Source organism: Oreochromis niloticus, unplaced genomic scaffold (assembly GCF_001858045.2).
Source record: "Oreochromis niloticus isolate F11D_XX unplaced genomic scaffold, O_niloticus_UMD_NMBU tig00000736_pilon, whole genome shotgun sequence".
Classification (NCBI taxonomy): Eukaryota; Metazoa; Chordata; class Actinopteri; order Cichliformes; family Cichlidae; genus Oreochromis; species Oreochromis niloticus.
This window is the reverse complement of record NW_020327230.1, coordinates 391,783-413,879: the sequence shown is the minus strand read 5'-3', so window position 1 is coordinate 413,879 and position 22,097 is coordinate 391,783. Positions and strand designations below refer to the sequence as shown.

The 22,097-nt window shown below is 41.7% G+C and overlaps 4 gene segments (V, D, J or C); 3 read left to right on the top strand and 1 right to left on the bottom strand.

Annotated features, from left to right (window-relative positions):
- Positions 1-657: 657 nt before the first annotated feature.
- Positions 658-22,097, bottom strand: part of LOC109199572 (Ig kappa-b4 chain C region-like) — a 32,406-nt gene continuing 10,966 nt past the window's right edge. Inside the window, 2 exon segments of the C gene segment in view lie at positions 658-1,082; positions 1,803-1,910. Coding sequence covers positions 757-1,082; positions 1,803-1,910 — 434 coding nt within the window.
- Positions 7,188-7,779, top strand: LOC112844678 (Ig kappa chain V region 3381-like). The segment is given in 2 exon segments: positions 7,188-7,239; positions 7,347-7,779. Coding segments are annotated over 2 exon segments (381 nt in total).
- LOC109199575 (Ig kappa chain V region 3547-like) lies at positions 13,135-13,666 on the top strand. The segment is given in 2 exon segments: positions 13,135-13,193; positions 13,301-13,666. Coding segments are annotated over 2 exon segments (384 nt in total).
- LOC112844676 (Ig kappa chain V region 3381-like) lies at positions 20,458-20,968 on the top strand. The segment is given in 2 exon segments: positions 20,458-20,514; positions 20,622-20,968. Coding segments are annotated over 2 exon segments (384 nt in total).

The window sequence follows — 22,097 nt, the reverse complement described above, 5'->3', positions numbered from 1 at the left end:
ACAGCCCATATCAAGATAAAATAATCTGAAGACAAAAATCTGAAAATGTTCCTGATCAGTGAGGATGAAATTAAAAACAACACACCTGTGAATTAAATATTTTACTGTAAACATGTCATCAAACATGAACATGAGTGAAAAAGCTGTTATTGAACTGAAGGTGTTTTAATTTTTTTCATATTTTGTTCAAATCATCATTCATTTAATCTTCTCCTTGTTCGTCAATGAAATTAAATCTTTGATTCTTTCTAATCACTCCTTGTATTCGTTGACTCTCCTGTCTGTGAGTTCTCCTCAGAACAAACAGCTCATAAGAGACTTGTTTGAAGTCTGGTGAGATTGTTTCCATGGCAACATTCATGTAACTTTGAACAAACATAAAAATAACCTGTATAATCTTAAAACTCCTTTTTCAGCTTTTGCCAAAATGCAGATCTCCTTAATGGTTCTTTCAGCCTGTGTTTTATTTTACCAGTGTAAAATAAAGACATCATGTTGGAGTGCAGAGTTGGTCTAAAATCTTGGAAATGAAAAATATATTCATCAAGTGCAGGTTTGTAGATTTGAATAAAATAAAATGTCTGATTCAACCAAAATTCACTTTGCAAAACATCTTTATTACCTAAAACATGAATGTTGTCATTATGAGAAAGAAAATAACAGTTTTAGTCTTTATTTGTTCTTTAAAAAGAAAGATGGAGAGACAGTTACAGAGTTGAGAATGAGAGCATTAAACCAGTATCAGGTTGAGTCAGGTCAGGACTGGGAACACTGGACTCTCCTCAGTGGCTCTGAGACCAGAGTCTGGCAGCCCTGGGTGGCCTCACAGGTCACAGAGCCCACCTTCATCCAGCGGTCTGCAGGGAGCCTCAGGGTGCTGCTCCAGCTGTAGAGGCCGTCATTCTGCAGCACCACGGGGCTCCTGCTCTCCTCCCAGCTGATGCTGCCACTGCCATCCACCTTCCAGGACAGACTCCAGTCTGAGGGGAAGCCCTTGTTGGCCAGACATGTGATTGTTGCAGTCCCCTGCTGTAGCTCCTCACTGGAGGGGGGCAACACTGTCAGGATGGGACGGGTATCACCTAGGAGACACCAATCAGCTTAGAGCACAGGGAGCACACAGCTGTCAATCAAACCACAGACAGTCGGACACCTTTACTGTAAGAGCTGATTTTCTCCGTTAAGAAGTTTCTGTCAGGTGTTTTTTCTGCTCCACCAGTCATTAACTCACACATTGTTTCACTTCCCTTTAAGAAAGCTCTCATGCATATCAGCACAGAGAGAATCATCACACAGTTTGACCTGAAATATGTTCAAACTACACTGGAAATAAAAGAAGCAGATGTGGCAACATTTACAAAACAAGTTTAAAATCATCAATATTGTAAATGACTTACATTAATATTAACTGGAAACAAATAAATAGAATATATATTCAGTGACACAAAATGCTCTTCATGTGTATCTAAAGCATTTTTAAAATTCACACAAACTCAAAATAATTTCAAACAATACTTTACAGACTAAAGACAACAGAGATCATATTTTTATTTCTTTTGATTTTTTCCAATTGTAATTTGACTGAAATGTAGACATAACACTTTGACAGAGCAGATCTGAATCACCCTCCATGACAAGAGGATAATTCAAAATTCCATCATCAAACTTGTTGTACAATGTTCATCAAGTGCAGGTTTGTTCAAGTGCAAAACTACGTGCTTTTCTCTCAAAATCAGAAAAGAAATTGTTAATCGATCTTCAATATAAAGACAGTATTTGATAGTAAACCAGAATAAACTTACTTCCAACATTCAGTCTGGTTCCTCCACCAAACGTGTACCACAGTGATACAAACTCATTGAGGCGCCGTACAAAAACCTCTGACTGTAGAGAGACACGGCTCTCTGACTCTGAAACAAACTCAACAACATAATTCTCCACTAGGCCTTTACTGAATCCAAATTCATTTTCTGTTCGTTTGTGGGTCTCTCTTCATTCAGTTTAGTATTTAATAACAGGAAAACATGCTCTGTTGAGGTGAAATAAGGTGACTTAAAAATGGAAGAATATCCTATTTCTTTGCCTCAGAAAGTCTTGGGTGGTTTTTAAAGTTTGGGCCATTATCCATTTGAACTGTGAAGCGCTGTCCAATCAGTGTTGCAGCACTTGGTTGAATGTGAGCAGAGAGTATAGCTGTGTACACTTCATATTTCATCCTGGTACTGCTTTTCGATCTCTCTCGAAGTTTGATTTAGTTTATTAGCTGATTGACAATTTCCTGGACCTTATGCTAACTTTGAACTGAAAATACTTCATCTTTTTAATTTATCTTTGAATAATGAGGAAACAAGTCTTATATCTCCATGAAATGGGTTGTAGTAGACAGTTGTTCAATTACTTTTGAGTGTCTGGTGAAAAAATCCTTGTGGGAAAAATCTACACACCTTTTCAATTCAAATACAATCAGAAAGTTAGACAACCGACTTTGTGATCTTGATTACAGTGGCTTGCAAAAGTATTCGGCCCCCTTGAACTTTTCCACATTTTGTCACATTACAGCCACAAACATGAATCGATTTTATTGGAATTCCAGGTGAAAAACCAATACAAAGTGGTGTACACGTGAGAAGTGGAACGAAAATCATACATGATTCCAAACATTTTTTACAAATAAATAACTGCAAAGTGGGGTGTGCGTAATTATTCAGCCCCCTGAGTCAATACTTTGTAGAACCACCTTTTGCTGCAATTACAGCTGCCAGTCTTTTAGGGTATGTCTCTACCAGCTTTGGACATCTAGAGACTGAAATCCTTGCCCATTCTTCTTTGCAAAACAGCTCCACAACTGCCCTGTGATGGCCTTAGAGGTTGTGTAAGAGAATATTGGGAGCAACAACACCATGAAGTCCAAAGAACACACCAGACAGGTCAGGGATAAAGTTATTGAGAAATTTAAAGCAGGCTTAGGCTACAAAAAGATTTCCCAAGCCTTGAACATCCCACAGAGCACTGTTCAAGCCATCATTCAGAAATGGAAGGAGTATGGCACAACTGTAAACCTACCAAGACAAGGCCGTCCAGCTAAACTCACAGGCCGAACAAGGAGAGCGCTGATCAGAAATGCAGCCAAGAGGCCCATGGTGACTCTGGACGAGCTGCAGAGATCTACAGCTCAGGTGAGGGAATCTGTCCATAGGACAACTATTAGTCGTGCACTGCACAAAGTTGGCCTTTATGGAAGAGTGGCAAGAAGAAAGCCATTGTTAACAGAAAACCATAAGAAGTCCCGTTTACAGTTTGCCACAAGCCATGTGGGGGACACAGCAAACATGTGGAAGAAGGTGCTCTGGTCAGATGAGACCAAAATGGAACTTTGTGGCCAAAATGCAAAACGCTATGTGTGGCGGAAAACTAACACTGCACATCACTCTGAACACACCATCCCCACTGTCAAATATGGTGGTGGCAGCATCATGCTCTGGGGGTGCTTCTCTTCAGCAGGGACAGGGAAGCTGGTCAGAGTTGATGGGAAGATGGATGGAGCCAAATACAGGGCAATCTTGGAAGAAAACCTCTTGGAGTCTGCAAAAGACTTGAGACTGGGGCGGAGGTTCACCTTCCAGCAGGACAACCACCCTAAACATAAAGCCAGGGCAACAATGGAATGGTTTAAAACAAAACATATCCATGTGTTAGAATGGCCCAGTCAAAGTCCAGATCTAAATCCAATCGAGAATCTGTGGCAAGATCTGAAAACTGCTGTTCACAAACGCTGTCCATCTAATCTGACTGAGCTGGAGCTGTTTTGCAAAGAAGAATGGGCAAAGATTTCAGTCTGTAGATGTGCAAAGCTGGTAGAGACATACCCGAAAAGACTGGCAGCTGTAATTGCAGCAAAAGGTGGTTCTACAAAGTATTGACTCAGGGGGCTGAATAATTACGCACACCCCACTTTGCAGTTATTTATTTGTAAAAAATGTTTGGAATCATGTATGATTTTCGTTCCACTTCTCACGTGTACACCACTTTGTATTGGTCTTTCACCTGGAATTACAATAAAATTGATTCATGTTTGTGGCTGTCATGTGACAAAATGTGGAAAAGTTCAAGGGGGCCGAATACTTTTGCAAGCCACTGTATGTTAATGTGATTGATCTATTACTTAACAGCTGTCAGGGTTTGCTGTGTGTATGTGAAGAAGAGGGGACCCAAACGCAGGACTCGTGGTGAGGATTAAGGGTGTTTAATGCAATGGCAGGATGAACGGATGAACAGTACATGGAAGAAGACTGGCTGACTGAACTGAAAGGCAAACAGGAAGAGTAGACAGCAGTGACAACATCAATGACAAGACAGTGAGCGAGTGGAAACTGAGGACTTAAATTTCCAAAAAGAAACTGTTGTATTGGGCGACCACGTGGCCAGCGGCTGGGCCAAAACAGGTCCGGTGGGCGGCTGCGAGGAGGGCGGCAGCGGCCACCAAGCAGGTCCAGTGGGCGGCTGCGAGGAAGACAGCGGTGGCCACTGAGCAGGTCCGAAGGCCGGTGGCGAGGAAGTCCAATCAGTGGGTGGAAGGTGGCTGCTGACACCAAACTTGACATGGACGAGCCGCCGGTGGCGGAGCAGCTGCAGGCGATGGCGTGGGAGCCTCTAGAGGGGTCAGGTGGGATCCTGGCCGCCCTCGCCCTGGGCGCTGGGACAGGCACGGGAGCTAGCTGGACACCAGTCACCCCCACCTGAGGAACCGGAACAGGTGCAGGAGTGGACTGTGTCTTAGCTGCCCTCGCCCTGGGAGCTGGCACAGGAGTGGGTGCCGGCTGGATGTCAGTTGCATCATCCCAAGGGGCTGGTGCAGGTGCGGGTACGTGCTGAGCCCTAGCCACCCGAGGAGGTGCTACAGGGGGCTGAACGCGAACTTGACACGATCCTCCTTGGCAAAGCTCAAACCACCGCTACTAGCACTGAGCTAGCCGACATAGTGCACTACCCAGCTGCTGTGTCCCAAGATCCTGCCAACAGTCAACCCAGGCTCTCAACTTGCGTTGCTGGTGTTTCTGCCCGTTTCAACTAGGGGCCAGACCCAAGGCTCTGGTCAGCTCCACTCCACTCCAACCAGCGGCATGGACCATGGTTGAGACGCGCGGTGGCTGCAGAGGAGCCAGGAGGATCCATCTCTTGCACCCTCACCCCTCCGGCGCGGTAGTACTGGAGAATAAATTCAATGTCCTGGATCCTGTGGACTTTCCTCCTCTGGCCCTAGCCCTCGCCATCCCGCTGTGTCGCTGAGGTCTGCGCCATCTCCACCACTACGCCCCGGAGCCGCGGCGGGCAGCCCGACGCTGTGGTGCAAACTCACCGCGGAGAGCTGTGCTTTACCCCGGCTCCTCAGAGAAGAGGACCCACGGCACGGCTACCTGGGAGTCACTCACACGGTCCGGCTGGCGCATCTCCACCTGAACATCCCCGTGCCACGGTGCGGGTGTCTCAGATGGCCAGCAGGCCCCGGTGGCACCTCCTCTCTCAACGCTGGTCCTCGGGGATTCCATCGTCAGGAACGTGCGGATGAGGGGGGCGCTCACGCTGGTGTTCCTGGGAGCCACCATTGTCGACATAGTGGACAGAATTCCCAACATCCTGGCATCCCACCCACAGGCCAACCGGCTCATCATCCACATCGGCACCAATGACATCCCCAAACAGCAATCTGGGCTGCTGAAGCTGGACTTCCTCCAACTCTTCAGCCTCCTTGGTCAGTTGCAGGTGAGTGCTTTCATCTCCGGGCCCACCCCCACCTGCGGACTGCATCTTTAACCAACAACACACTCACCACCAAACAAATTTTATTTGACCATTTTACCACTTTCGAATTCCACGCTATTGTTTTTAGCAGCCCTCCAGTTTTATCTGTCACAATTTATAGATCACCTAAAGACAGTGCTGCTTTTATCAAGGAATTCTCAGAATTTTTAACAAACATACACTCAAAATATAACATGATAATTTTAACCGGTGATTTTAACTTGCACATAGATAATCCTTCTGACTCTACATCAAAAGAATTCTTAAACATTCTTCACTGTATGGATTTTACCCAGCACGTCACGCAGCCGACTCACAACAGAGGACACACTCTGGACCTGGTCATCACCCATGGGCTGTCCACCAGTGTGTCCTCTGTTGTTGACTTGGCTGTCTCTGACCACTACTGTGTGTTTTTTAACATCACCGGTTTTATTCAGCGGGAGACCTCGGTGCGAACTGTGAGGAGGCGCTATCTAACCTCTGAAGTGGGTCTTGTCATTCTGTCATGGTTTGCTGTGTGGATGTGAAGAAGAGGGGACCCAAACGCAGGACCCGTGGTGAGGATTAAGGGTGTTTATTGCAATGGCAGGATGAACGGATGAACAGAACAGGGAAGAAGACTGGCTGACTGAACTGAAAGGCAAACAAGCAGAGTAGACAGCAGTGACAACATCAATGACAAGATAGTAAGTGAGTGGAAACTGAGGACTTAAATACACTGGCTGAATAATGACTGATTGGAGACTGGTGAGTGAACAGCTGAACATAATTGAACTAACACACAGGGAAAGGCTGGCACAAAGAACAGGGAGTGAAAACAGAGAATAAACCAGACATGAAACAAACTGAAAATGCTGGTTCAACAACCCAGGAACCCTGACAACAGCATCATGAAACTGATCCAAGTCAGTGTTGGAGTCAGTCCAGGAGAAAGTCACACCAAAAGTTTCATTGCCCTGAAGATATCATTCATCATGACTTTTATAGCAGTAGCTGAATGAATGTTTAATTCTGTTTTTAATCAGCTGCAGCAGTTTGTAGTTAAGAACACTTAGAGATCCTGAATGAATAAATAACAGACTCAAAAGAAAAATATTTGGACCTCGAAAGTGCATCCTAGATCAAAAAATTATAATTATAACATTTTTCATTTTTCTTGAAACATGTTGGCCGATTGAAATGACACCTGTGAATTCACAATGTGATGACTGCTTATGAAGTCATGCTGGAGTCACTGTGAATATTTCCATAGAGAGGCACTTTGCATCAGCAGCACCATGCTCCAGTGCTCTGGGAGAGTTTATAGTCCTGAGAGTTGAACACTGGATGACTGACAGCTGTCCTTCATCACAACAGAAGCCACAGAAATCCTCCTCATCAAAAACATGACTTTGATCTGCGTCCTCATCTGGACTCTCCTCTGCTGCTGCTTCACAGGTAAAGTCCAGAGAATCAAACTCCTCTCCTCTATCAACATCTGTCCCTCTGAAATGAAGCCCACAAAACCATGAAGCTGCTTTATGTTTTTGTCTCTGTATCCTCAGAGTCCAGAGGACAGATCACAGTGACTCAGCCTGGAGCAGTGAGCTCTGCTGTGGGAGGATCTGTGAGCATCAAGTGTAGGACCAGTCAGAATGTTTATGTTTATAGCAACTATCACCGTTTATCCTGGTACCAACAGAAAGATGGAGCTCTTAAAATGCTCATTCACTTTGCTACCACTCGAAAATCAGGGATTCCAGCTCGTTTTACAGGCAGTGGATCAAACTCTGACTTCACTCTGACCATCAGTGGAGTCCAGGCTGAAGATGCAGCAGTTTATTACTGTAAGAGTTTTCACTATCCTAACAGTCAGCGTGTGTTCACACAGTGAAAAACAGTCGTACAAAAACCTCCCTCAGTCAGACTGAACAGAAACTGAACTGACTGCTGCAGCTGGAAGATACTGCAGAGACTGATACAGTTCACTGAGGACACACACACACACACACACACACACACACACACACACAAACACTGTTAACTTTATTCAAACTTTATTGAACATTTCAAAACCGTTGCTTTTCTCATTGCAGGTTCACAGCATTTGAACCCATTTTAATATTGCATTTTTATCTCATTTACTAAAGACAAAGTGAGAGAACATGTGATATATAACATGTAATCTTCATGACTCTGACAATTTTTATTACATATATTTATTAAAGTTACATACTTTCCTCAGGGACTGATAAACTTGTTGGCATGATCTGAGGTGACCAAAACAAATTCCACCTTCCAAAATTTTCTTAGAACCTTCTCCCAACTTTATAAAATTGGATTGTAAGAAAGGCAATCAAAAAATACACGTCTTTGTACTCTCTGTTATGGACACAGATCTATAGATCTTTATGGACAGAACACTATGAAAGACTCAAATCCAAGCACTCAGTAAGGTGCAGTGAAATGCTGAACAATTGTACCTCCTCAATAATCATTTATTGTTTGTTACTGCTCACTAAATTATACAAAAGTGTGTTGCATCCTTGGTGTAACAAGAATGTGTCTCCCCACTCCAACTCCACCCAAGAAAGAGCAAAATCTCTGAGCAAGTGTAAATGCAATGCAGCCGTTTATTGACTTTGGCAGTGAGCTGTGCCAAAATAACAAACAAAAGATCTCTAAAGGTCCCTAATCTTCTCTGCCAAACTAAAAGTAAAAAAAGTCCATTTGTTTCCCTAAACTCCTACTGGAAAAACAATTGAAAACAGGTTTCAACAACAAAGGCTCACTGCTATGAGGCTGCTGCAGTGTTCAACATATACCGTCAGAGAAAGGGTTATCTAATTTACACACGTATTTACAACTGTCCCAAAAAAGTTTATTTTGTTTCTTTGGATGTGCCATTATTAGTTGGAGAAAGGTTTCTTTACTCGTCCAAGTGATGAAACTTTCTCTCACTGAAAACATTACGACCAGAAAAACAGAATTTTGGGGGATTTCCTCACCTGGGTGGTTGAGAATACATCAAGATATTTACAACTATTTAAAAACACCTCAGCCAGCACTCATAACACCAGACACACACATTTACTCACACTCACTAATGAAGGTTTTGACTCAGGATTTCACACAGAACACTCAAAGCTACCATCAGAAACACAGGCTGTTTGTTGGGGGTGGAAGCCAGGAGAGAGGGGGGAGGTGGCTGTCAGTCATCAGGTGGTCAAGAGCTCCCTGTCTCTGCTCAATACTATGATGAATGAATGATTCTGTCACAACCGTGTGGAGAGAAGAGAGAACGGACTCAAGTGCAGGCACTGACGTGAGTGAGTTTATTTAATGAAAAGACAAAATGCAAACAAAAGGAGAACACGGTGGGACTTAGACTATCAAAACTTAAACTGGGATAAACTAACAAAAGAACATGAGGAAAGAAGAAAACGTTACAAAAACCTGAACACTGTGAACGAGGAGCCTGAGACATAAACATGAGATGAGACACAAGATGAGAAACAGCAGATTACATGCAGACAAACCAGCAACAAACACAAGGAGACACATGGCTTAAAAATACAGAGGGATAAAGTGGGAATGAGACACAGAAGGAGAGACTGCTGGGAGAAATCTGACATAACGAGATACGGGGAAGCAAAACTCACTACACTGAACACAGAATACAGACTGTCAAAGTAAAACAGGAAATAGAATAGAGACGTGCACTTGACAAGGGGATACAGGGGAGACAGAGCGAATATGGAACAGAGAGAGAGAAACCAGAAAGGCTAAGACCTCTAAATAACACAGAAACCAAGAGACTCGAAATGATAAAAATCAACTAAAGAATATATAATATTCTAAATACAAAATACTGGGTCACTGATGAAGGACCGTGACAGTTTCATTGATAAACGCAGCATCATCAAATCAAATCACTTTTATTGTCACGTCACATGTGCAGGTACACTGGTACAGTACATGTGAGTGAAATTCTTGTGTGCGAGCTTCACAAGCAACAGAGTTGTGCAAAAATACAATAACGTAAAACAAGCAAAATATAAGAATGGCTAAATCTGAGTGTAATAAATATATGTACAATATAAGAGTGTATGCATTACTGGATGTGTATACTAAATATGTTTTTGTTTTTTTGTTTTTTACGTGTGTGTGTGTGTGTGTGTGTGTGTGTGTATACATATTTTACAAATTAAATAGATTAAACAATAAAATAAAATATATAAAATATACAGTGGTTGGTAGTTGAGACATGTGCAAAACAAGTGGCATTTATATACAGTGTGGAGTGCATAATGTTGTTGAATGTGGGTGAGGTGTCTATGAAGTGTTCAGCAGTCTGATGGCCTGATGGAAAAAGCTGTCTCTCAGTCTGCTGGTACGGGACCGGATGCTGCAGAACCTCCTTCCTGATGGAAGTAGTCTGAAGAGTTTATGGCTGGGGTGACTGGAGTCCTTGATGATCCTCCCCGCTTTCCTCAGGCACCGCTTCCTGTAGATGTCTTGGAGGGAGGGAAGCTCACCTCCAATTATCCGTTCAGCACACCGCACCACTCTCTGGAGAGCTTTGCGGTTGTAAGCGGTGCTGTTGCCGTACCAGGTGGTGATGCATCCAGTGAGGATGCTCTCAATGGCACAGCGATAGAAGGTCCTGAGGATGCGGGGGCTCATGCCGAATCTTTTCACTCTCCTGAGAAAGAAGAGGCGCTGCTGCGCCTTCTTCACTGTTTTGTTTGTGTGTACCGACCACGTGAGATCCTCGGCCAGATGTACACCAAGGAAGCGGAAGCTGCTCACTCTCTCCACAGCAGCGCCGTTGATGGTGATGGGGGTGTGTACTCCTCTGCACCTCCGGAAGTCCACTATCAACTCCTTTGTCTTTGCGACGTTGAGGGTGAGATGGTTGTCTTGACACCAGTGGGTCAGGGCGCTGACCTCCTCCCTGTAGGCCGTCTCATCACCGTTGGTGATAAGACCCACCACTGTAGTGTCGTCCGCAAACTTCACAATGATGTTGGAGTTTCTAGTGGCCGTGCAGTCGTAGGTGTAGAGTGAGTACAGGAGAGGGCTCAGTACACACCCCTGTGGAGCACCAGTGTTCAGTGTGATGGGGGATGAGGTGATGCTGCGCAGCCTGACTACTTGGCGTCTGTCAGTCAGGAAGTTAAGGATCCAGCTGCAGAGGGAGCTGCTCAGTCCTAGATCCTGCAGTTTCCTGTCCAGCTTCGAGAATGCTGAGCTGTAATCTACAAACAGCATTCTCACATACGTGTCTCTCTTCTCCAGGTGTGACAGGGCAGTATGTAGTGTCAATCCAATCCAATCCATCATCAGATCAATCCAAGATCATTTCCATAGAGAGCCACTAAGCCACACAATACCTCCTCATCAAAAACATGACTTTTGACCTGCGTCCTCATCTGGACTCTCCTCTGCTGCTGCTTCACAGGTAAAGTCCATTGATTCTAATAGTGCCAAAGATGGTGATCTGCCAGATCTGAACCCGTACTGACTCTTGGTGAGTATGTTAGTGATGACATCACCTGATATCTTTAGAAACCTGCAGAAGCTCCTAAACTGCAGATTGATGATGCTACCACCTGTAAATCTAGAGTTTGTGATTATTTAAGTGGGAGTCAGTCTGGAACTGACTTCACTTTGACCATCAGTGAAGTTCAACCTAAAAGTGCAGGAGTTTATTACTGTCAGCAGGAGTACAGCCGTCTGTTCACATGTGAGGAACACTGTGAGAAAACACTTTTGGTTATTTAAACTTTTGTCTTTTACACTGTAAGAAAAAGTCCTAATATAAAAGTATTTTACTGTGTATTTTACAGTTTTGTTCTGTTCTTCTAGAATATCATTAAATTTACATAAATAGACTGTGATTTCACATTTCAAATGTAAATTAACGTAAAATCACTGTAATGTCATAAAACATAATTTTCTTGTTTTTTAAATGTATCTGTCTGCACATATGCATATTTAGATTGTTAAAATACATTCACAAATGTATCATGATTTCACAAATATCTGTCCGTTATTTGAAAGATTGAACTGTTAAATTCAAATATAATGTTATGGAAAAATATATGAAATGATTCTTATAAACTTTTTTTAACATCAAATAATTATTACTATTACTGCTATTTAGGGCGATCGTGGCTCAAGAGTTGGGAGTTTGCCTTGTAATCAGAAGGTTGCCGGTTCGAGGCCCGGCTTGGACACTCTCGGTTGTTGTGTCCTTGGGCAAGACTCTTCACCTACCGCCTACTGGTGATGGCCAGAGGGGCCGATGGTGCGATATGGCAGCCTCGCCTCTGTCAGTCTGTCCCAGAGCATGCAATCCATTATTATTTAAACTAACTGTATATTTCTGTACATTTACGTATTATGATTCATATTGCCACATTCATTGACCTTGTTTATAGGTAATTTCATTCTTTAATCACATTAAAATGTTCCTAATTTAATGTTTAAAAGCACTTGAAAAAGGCAAAATCCCATGTAAAATTAGGGCAACAAACTGTATTGTCATTACTGAAAATAACCGTATTTTTATGATAAAGTTATTTTCTTTTATTTTATGGTATTATTTTGGCGCCCCAGCTGCTGGAATATTACCGTTTTTCTAGGATTTTTCTTTTAACAGTGTAGGAACGACAAATGAAAAATGATCAAATGTCTGAATTTTAATAATTTATTTTTCTTTTCAGAAGTGTGACCTTGTGTTAAGATGGACACTACGGATAATATTCATTACAGCTGATCAATTACTATTGACATTAATAAATAAATAAGCCATTCGGTTACACACTGAATGACTGACAGCTGATCATTCAGTTTTCATATTTAGTCACCTATATAATTTCATAAATTGGCCGTTGGGCCAACAAATTTATATGAAAAAAAAAGCATCAAATCAAAGTAATAAAAAGAATTTACGATGTCACACTTTCTATTTCAATCTGTGATCTTATCTGACAGGGTTCTAGAGAGGCTGGAGCTTTACCCACCTGTCATAGGGTCAAGGGCAGGTTACACATTAACTTCATCATCCATATGGAAATTGCAAATTAAATTTTGAGTAATTTTAAATATTGATTAATAGGAAACTAAGCAAAAACAGAAAAGACATCATTAATTCAGACAAAAATTTCAGAGAGAAAAAGCACGAATGATTTCATTGTGTCAGTCAGATGATTTCCATAGAGAGGCACTTTGCATCAGCAGCACCATGCTCCAGTGCTCTGGGAGAGTTTATAGTCCTGAGAGTTGAACACTGGATGACTGACAGCTGTCCTTCATCACAACAGAAGCCACAGAAATCCTCCTCATCAAAAACATGACTTTGATCTGCGTCCTCATCTGGACTCTCCTCTGCTGCTGCTTCACAGGTAAAGTCCAGAGAATCAAACTCCTCTCCTCTATCAACATCTGTCCCTCTGAAATGAAGCCCACAAAACCATGAAGCTGCTTTATGTTTTTGTCTCTGTATCCTCAGAGTCCAGAGGACAGATCACAGTGACTCAGCCTGGAGCAGTGAGCTCTGCTGTGGGAGGATCTGTGAACATCAAGTGTAGGACCAGTCAGGATGTTTTTGTTCATAGCAACAATCATATTTTAGCCTGGTACCAACAGAGTGATGGAGACGTTCCCAAACTGGTCATTAAGCGTGCCTATGAGCGAATATCAGGGATTCCAGCTCGTTTTACAGGCAGTGGATCAAACTCTGACTTCACTCTGACCATCAGTGGAGTCCAGGCTGAAGATGCAGCAGTTTATTACTGTCAGAGTTTTCACTATCCTAACAATCAGGATGTGTTCACACAGTGAAAAACAGTCGTACAAAAACCTCCCTCAGTCAGACTGAACAGAAACTGAACTGACAGCTGCAGCTAGAAGATACTGCAGAGACTGATACAGTTCACTGAGGACACACACACACACACACACACACACACACACACAAAATAAAGTGATTCATCACAAAGATTGTCTTTAGTAAATGAGATAAAAATAAAAAGTGAGAGAATATGTGATATATAACATGGAATCTTCATGACTTCGACCTCCCTACATGTGTTATAACCAGTGATGTGAATAACGGTGTTACTTTTTTCAGTAACGAGTAATCTAACTAATTACTATTCCTATCGTTACAACGCTGTTACTGTTACTAAGAAGAACAAGCGTTACTATTTTTCAACAACCAGACGGTTGAAGCTGTCTTCAGCTTACTGCATCAGTTGTAAGGAAGTAGCTGTCTACGTAAGTAATCTGGGGGCTACATCTTTAAGCAGCCGCGCGCGCTCCCGCGGACGGCAATCACTTTCTGCCCGATGATCACTTTTTGGCACAACACCTGGAGCTCAGGGGGAAAAACAATCGCATGTGTCGGTCGCGAACGAAATGGCTCTTAGAGCCGGATCTTTGATGTGAATGATGCGAGCCGGCTCCTTATTGCGAGCTGTGGGGTTTTTTTTTTCCTTTCTCTCACCCTCTCTCTCGCTCTTTTTTTCCACTTCACTCCGCACGCGAGCCTTGTGCTTTGCGCTGGGCAGAGGGGGGAGGGGCGGTAGTTACACTCGCAGTAGCACAGGAACAGAGCGGGAGGGAGAGACAGAGAAAAAGAGCCAGGGACAACAACGTCACATTAGAAAGGTATAGTAATCATCCACAACTATTTTCAGTTGCAGATGATAAAGGATTCAGAAAGCTTATTCATGCAGGCCCATATGACAGAGAATTTGCATCTTCTTTTTGTTTTCATATTTTAATTTATATTTAATTGTGTTGTGGTTTGCAGTGTTTTGTGTTTTTCATTTTAAATTTGTTTAAAAGGAAAAAGCTGAAAATTTAAATAGTTAAAAGTTGAAATGTGAATAGTTGGTTTTTGTATTATATGATTTATTTATTACATTTTATGTAATAAAATGTAATGTAAACAGATGTAGCTCTGTTTTGGAAGTTCAGTTAACGCTAGAAATGGGTTTTGGAGTTTGTATGTGTTTTGTCTCTAGGGGCCACTGTATATATTTATATATAAACATATAAATATAACCACTTTCTTTTACATTAGTAATTCCTTTTGTGCATAATTTTATATTATTGTTAATAATAAATTAATTAAAGCAACAAAACAACCTGAAGAGCTGGTTCGGAGCCGAAAGAGCCGGCTCTTTTTAGTGAGCCGAGCTAAAAGAGCCGGTTCTCTAAAAAGAGCCGGAAATCCCATCACTAGTGGTAAGCCAATCACATGACCACTTAAAGATGACAAAGCAAGAAGGTGATATATACCAGTTTTTAAATTGTGTTGATAGGCCACGTAAAACCAGAGTCATGATAAACAATATATATGCACCATTTTTTCCTCAATAGTTGTGTCACGTTTACTGTCTAAGGACAGCGCTAGCAAGATCTCTCTGCTTATGAGAGTGCTTGCTAGCGCTTAAAAAAACAAACAAACAAAAAAACCCAGCCCTTTCGTGTTGGTGGAAAAATGCACCATGTCGACCAATCAAAAAATGATATGGCAACATGACATTTAGTTGTTTAGGAAGAGGGGGAAGTTTTAGGAGTGACGGAGAGAGAGAGAGAGAGAGAGAGAGGGACTTTTGAGACGTGAGAGATTTGTGACGTTTAGCGTGTTTGGAGTGTGTAGTTAATGTGTTGTCTTGTGTAGTTAGTGTGTAGTGTTGTGGATAGTTTTGTGTTGTGTGTCAGAACAATGAGGCGACTGCTGTCTCCAGGTAAATGGTTGCAAATAACTTTGTTGTTTGCAAAACTTGTGCATAGGATTTTAAAACTGACAATTTATATTTGCATTTAAAGTTATGAAATATGATTCATTAAACATGTATGTGGTTGTTACAGTAAAAAATATAACTTTTTCTACTCGGATTTTATGGTTTTTGTCTGATTTTAGATCAATTGTGTTAGTACAGTACGTCAAAATGAAAACATAACAGTAAATTCAGACACGTGAGGTTGTGCTGAAAAGGATGATACCAAACAAGGCAAAGTAAATAGTTTTTAAAGGTGAAATGTGGAGGTAAAAATGGCCAATTATACCCTGGACCCAGAGGGTTAAACATTTTTTTTAAAGTAACGCAATAGTTACTTTTCAAGTAATTAATTACTTTTAGAATCTTGTAACTCAGTTACTAACTCAGTTACTTTTTTGACGAAGTAACTAGTAACTATAATTAATTACTTAATTACAGTGTTGGGCAAGTTCAACACTGGTTATAACATATATTTATTAAAGTTACATACTTGCATCAGGGACTGATAAACTTGTTGGCATGATCTGAGCTGACCAAAACAAATTCCACCTTCCAAAACTTTCTTAGAACCTTCTCCCAACTTTATATAAATTAGATTGTAAGAAAGGCAATCAAAAAATGCATGTCTTTGTACTCTCTGTTATGGACACAGATCTATAGATCTTTATGGACAGAGCAGCATGAAAGATACAAATCGAAGCACTCAGTAAGGTGCAGTGAAATGCTGAACAATTGTATCTCCTCAATAATCATTTGCTGTTTGCGTCACGGGCGTAAGCTAAAAGGGAGCCCCTTCTATAACGGGGAGAGCAGCAGGGGGTGATCACGGAAACAGAAGACGTATTACCCGGTTAAAATAGTCAATAAAAAATAAACACTAAAATACCCTGATCAGGGGAGAGAAAATTAAAAACATAAAACTCAGCACAATAAAAACATAACGGTGCTCAGTTCATGAGCTAAGTCCCAAGTTCCGAGTCAGGCTCTGCCACTGTCAAGGTCCTGGGACATTTTGACCCAGTGTTCTTTGTTTCCTGTGTTTCTGTATCATGTTAAGTTCATTTGTTATTTTTGGAGTTCCTATCGGTCCTAAGTTGTTTAGTTTATTGGGTTTCCCCTCTTGTTTTATTCCATGTTTCCCCCAGTCCATCATGTCTGTGTTCTCCCTCCTGCTCCTCAGTGTACTCTCTCTCTCCACTCTGCACCTTTGTGTATTTCCTGTTTTATTGTGAAGGTTTGTGTCTTATGTTAGTGTATTCAGTTTATGTTTCCCCTGTCTGGTCTCGTCTGATTACTCCCAGCTGTTCCCTCCTTCTGTGTCTCATTCCCTGATTGTCTCTTTGTGTATATAAGCCCTGTGTTTTCTGGTGTGCGTTGCTGGTTCGTCTGTGTTCTTTCCCTGCATCATCCTGTGAATTCTCCCTGCTTGTTGTCTCCTCTCATGTTCAGGTTTGTTGTTTAGGTTTTAGTTTTCCCAGTATAGATTATTTCTAAGTTCTGTTTCTTGTCACTCTCACCTTTTGTTTGTTAATCACTCAGTCTCAATAAAGCCTCTCACTTCACTGCAATATCAGTATCTTGGGTCCTTTGTTAAATTCTACACGGCTCACCCCGCAAGCGGTGACAGCCACACTTCCCGGCCATGAAGAATCCACCGATTACACCAGTGGGAGCCGGGCCGACCGCGTCCTCTGTTGTCGCCTTGCCGCTCCGCTCGAGCTTCCGCTAGGCACAGGAGAGCAGTGGCAGTCACTCTTCTCAATTTCCCGGGGTATTACATGAATCTTAACAAGTGGTACTTACCCCGGGAGGCCAGAGCTCTGAACTCCGCCCGCCGCTGCTCCGGGTACAAACGTACAGTCGGCTTTCGTCAAGCACCCACTGTCAGCTGTGGTTTCCCACTGAGACTACCCTCGACTGCTCTCAGCTCACTGGGCCAGTTTTCTAATATGGGGCGTCCTTTTTGCTAACCCTCGGTTTGGCTCGCCGTTCAGTTCAGCTCTCTGTTCTCTTCTTTCCATCCCCTGTCATTACAGTGTCTCCTCTCGCTGCCCTTCAGGTGTCTCTAATCAAGCATCAAGTGGAGGAAGGCGGAAGGGAGGGGCTTCTCCCCAAACACAAACAATATATACAAAAACTTGCAACACTACAATATGCTCTAACAAAAATAAACACTGACACAGCAACACATGCAAAGGAAAAAAATAAAAAGAAGGACATGTCCCATCCCCCAGATGACATTTGTTACTGCTCACTAAATTATGCAAAAGTGTGTTACATCCTCGGTGTAACAAGAATGTGTCTCCACACTCCAACTCCACCCAAGAAAGAGCAAAATCTCTGAGCAAGTGTAAATGCAATGCAGCCGTTTATTGACTTTGGCAGTGAGCTGTGCCAAAATAACAAACAAAAGATCTCTAAAGGTCCCTAATCTTCTCTGCCAAACTAAAAGTAAAAAAAGTCAATTTGTTTCCCTAAACTACTACTGGAAAAACAAGGGAACACAGGTTTCAGCAACAAAGGCTCACTGCTATGAGCCTGCTGCAGTGTTCAACATATACCGCCAGAGAAAGGGTTACCTAATTTACAAACGTATTTACAACTGTCCCAAAAGAGTTGAGCATTTCTTTGGATGTGCCATTATTAGTTGGAGAAAGCTTTCTTTACTCGTCCAAGTGATGAAACTTTCTCTCACTGAAAACACTACGAACAGAAGAACAGAATTTTGGGGGATTTCCTCACCTGGGTGGTTGAGAATACATCAAGATATTTACAACTATTTACAAAGGACAGATCACAGTGACTCAGCCTGGAGCAGTGAGCTCTGCTGTGGGAGGATCTGTGAGCATCAAGTGTAGGACCAGTCAGAATGTTTTTGTTTGGAAGAGCTACCATCTTTTAGCCTGGTACCAACAGAGAGATGGAAGCCCCCTCAAACTTCTCATTTACTCTGCTAGCACCCGACAATCAGGGATTCCAGCTCGTTTTACAGGCAGTGGATCAAACTCTGACTTCACTCTGACCATCAGTGGAGTCCAGGCTGAAGATGCAGCAGTTTATTACTGTCAGAGTTTTCACTATCCTAACAGTCAGTGTGTGTTCACACAGTGAAAAACAGTCATACAAAAACCTCCCTCAGTCAGACTGAACAGAAACTGAACTGACTGCTGCAGCTAGAAGATACTGCAGAGACTGATACAGTTCACTGAGGACACACACACACACACACACACACACAAATAAATGCTTTTTATACCTTAGTGAGGACATCTAATTGACATAATGCTTTCCCTAGCCTCTTACCCTAACCCTAACCTTAACCTTAAAAATGAATCCTGAACACCTAGCCTAAATCTTAAATTAACTGTATCCCTGACACTAAACCCACATTTTGAGCCTTGTGGCTATTTAATAATAGGAGACCATGCTCTGTTGAGGTAAAAACAAACAAATAGATGACCTGACCATTTCTTTACCTGAGAAAGTCTTGGGTTGCCAGTTTTCTTTGGGTCATTATCTATTTGCATTGCAAAATTCTGTCCAATGACTTTCCAACTACTCCAATGAGTAAAATTGGCTCCAACATCTTTGACAGATGATGTGATATGCTTCAGATCAGTTTTCCTTCTTCATCATTTTCTTTTCCAATTATGCTGATAAAATTTCATCTTGGAACTGTTCTTGCTTTTTTTTTTAAGTGTTTTTCTGGCAAAGTCTAATCCAGTCTTCCAGTTCTTGAGTGTAACCAGCAGTTTGTAACAGTTTCCTTTCATGAAGATGACTCTTGATCTCTTGGTAGTAGACTTTGACTATGATACAGCCACCTGGGGCTACTGTAGCTCAGAAGCATCCATCCAATGCATCCATCTCAGTCTGAATGTGTTTGAATGTTGTATAGAAAGCATTCCAGTAGGAAAAGCATAAAAAAGTGCTTGTATTTCTTCATTGGTGAATGATGAAAGTTATGTGAAGTGTTTAGAGTGTTAGAGCAGAAAAGCACTATAGAAAAACCAGCCCATTTCCCCCTTCGGGAGTGTTTCAGACTAATGAATTGGACGTGTAAAGTGGTAAAGTATTTTTCCTTAAACTATGAATTCTGTCCTCATTCGTTTCAGCTTTCTTCTGTGGTCTTTTAGGCCTTATTTGTGTTGTGCTGGCCAATACAATCATTCCTTTTAAAAATGAACCAGGTTGTTGATTTTGATAGTTCTTTTGACCTCGTATGCAGGGATCTAATTAACAACCAATAAATGCAATCAGATAATTTGAAAAACTCATCTGTTTAATTTGTCTTAGAATAATGACGGGACAGGCTTTATCTGTTGATGAAATGGCTTGAAGACAATTGCTCAGTTATTTTTGAGCCTCTGAAAAAAAAAGAAGTAAATTAACAAAGAAGTATCCTTGTGGCAAAGACGTCCACATCTTATCTGCTCCAATACAGGACGAAATTTAGAAAACTTACTTTGAGATTCAGTAAAATGTTAATTTGATTGATCCATTACTAAACAGCATCATGAGACTGATCCAAGTCTGTGCTGACTTGGAGCCAGAGCAACCAAAACAAAACTAGACCAGGGGATGTTAAAATATACATTTCTGAATAAATATGAATCATATCATTTAGATGTTTTTACAAATGTCTCTCAAACCATGTTGACTGACCGAAATGACACCTGTGAATTCACGTTGTGATGACTGCTTGTGATGTAATTCTGTTGAAGTCAGTCAGATGATTTCCATAGAGAGGCACTTTGCATCAGCAGCACCATGCTCCAGTGCTCTGGGAGAGTTTATAGTCCTGAGAGTTGAACACTGGATGACTGACAGCTGTCCTTCATCACAACAGAAGCCACAGAAATCCTCCTCATCAAAAACATGACTTTGATCTGCGTCCTCATCTGGACTCTCCTCTGCTGCTGCTTCACAGGTAAAGTCCAGAGAATCAAACTCCTCTCCTCTATCAACATCAGTCCCTCTGAAATGAAGCCCACAAAACCATGAAGCTGCTTTATGTTTTTGTCTCTGTATCCTCAGAGTCCAGAGGACAGATCACAGTGACTCAGCCTGGAGCAGTGAGCTCTGCTGTGGGAGGATCTGTGAGCATCAAGTGTAGGACCAGTCAGGATGTTCATGTTTGGAACAACAACCATCTTTTAGCCTGGTACCAACAGAGAGATGGAGGAGTTCCTAAACTGCTCATTTACCATGCTAGCACTCGACAATCAGGGATTCCAGCTCGTTTTACAGGCAGTGGATCAAACTCTGACTTCACTCTGACCATCAGTGGAGTCCAGGCTGAAGATGCAGCAGTTTATTACTGTAAGAGTTTTCATCTTATCAACAGTCAGCTTGTGTTCACACAGTGAAAAACAGTCGTACAAAAACCTCCCTCAGTCAGACTGAACAGAAACTGAACTGACTGCTGCAGCTGGAAGATACTGCAGAGACTGATACAGTTCACTGAGGACACACACACACACACACACACACACACAATAAAGTGATTCATCACAAATTTGTGTCCTACTGCTATCGCATACATGTTGTGTTCAACTTTCAAATATATATTTAACTAAAGAACAAACGTGGGCCATTAACAGATACCAGGATAAGTCCTGTTCATGACCTTGACGACCTTAGAAGTGGAGCAAATCCACTGAATCTATATCAAGATAAAATAATCTAAATACCAAAATCTGAAAATGTTCCTGATCAGTGAGGATCAAAATAAAAACAACACACCTGTGAATCAAATATGAACATGACATCAAAATCTGTTATTGAACTGAAGGTGTTTTGGTTTTTTGAGTATTTGTTCATATCATCATTCATTTAATCTTCTCCTTGTTCGTCAATGAAATTAAAACTTTGTACTTCAGATTCTTTCTAATCACTCCTTGTACTCGTTGACTCTCCTGTCTGTGAGTTCTCCTCAGAACAAACAGCTCATAAGAGACACTAAAGACTCTTTCTTCTTTAGACTTGCTTTGTAGTCTGGTGAGGCTGTTGCCGTGGCAACCAGGTCCCAGCATTCCTTCATGAACCAGTCTGTCTGGTACAGGTGAGCAACACCACCAACAACCTACCACACACAGTCATGTAACTTTGAACAAACATAAAAATAACCTGTACAATTTTAAAACTCCTTTTTTATGGAGGACCACAAGAGCCACGCGCATCGAAATAAAAATTTCTGTGCTTTAATAATGAATTGTAGAATAAATTCTGCAATTGTAAATTCATTTTTGAATTCCAATTTAATAAACTGCATTTCAAAATCCTTTTTCCAATTGCATTTCAAAATCCTTTTTCCAATTGCACTTTAATAAACTGCATTTTAAAATCCTTTTTTCAGTTGCAATTTAATAAACTGCAGTTCAAAATCCTTTTTCCAGTTGCAATTTAATAAACTGCAGTTCAAAATCCTTTTTCCACCTGCAATTTAATAAACTGCAGTTCAAAATCCTTTTTCCACTTGCAATTTAATAAACTGCAGTTCAAAATCCTTTT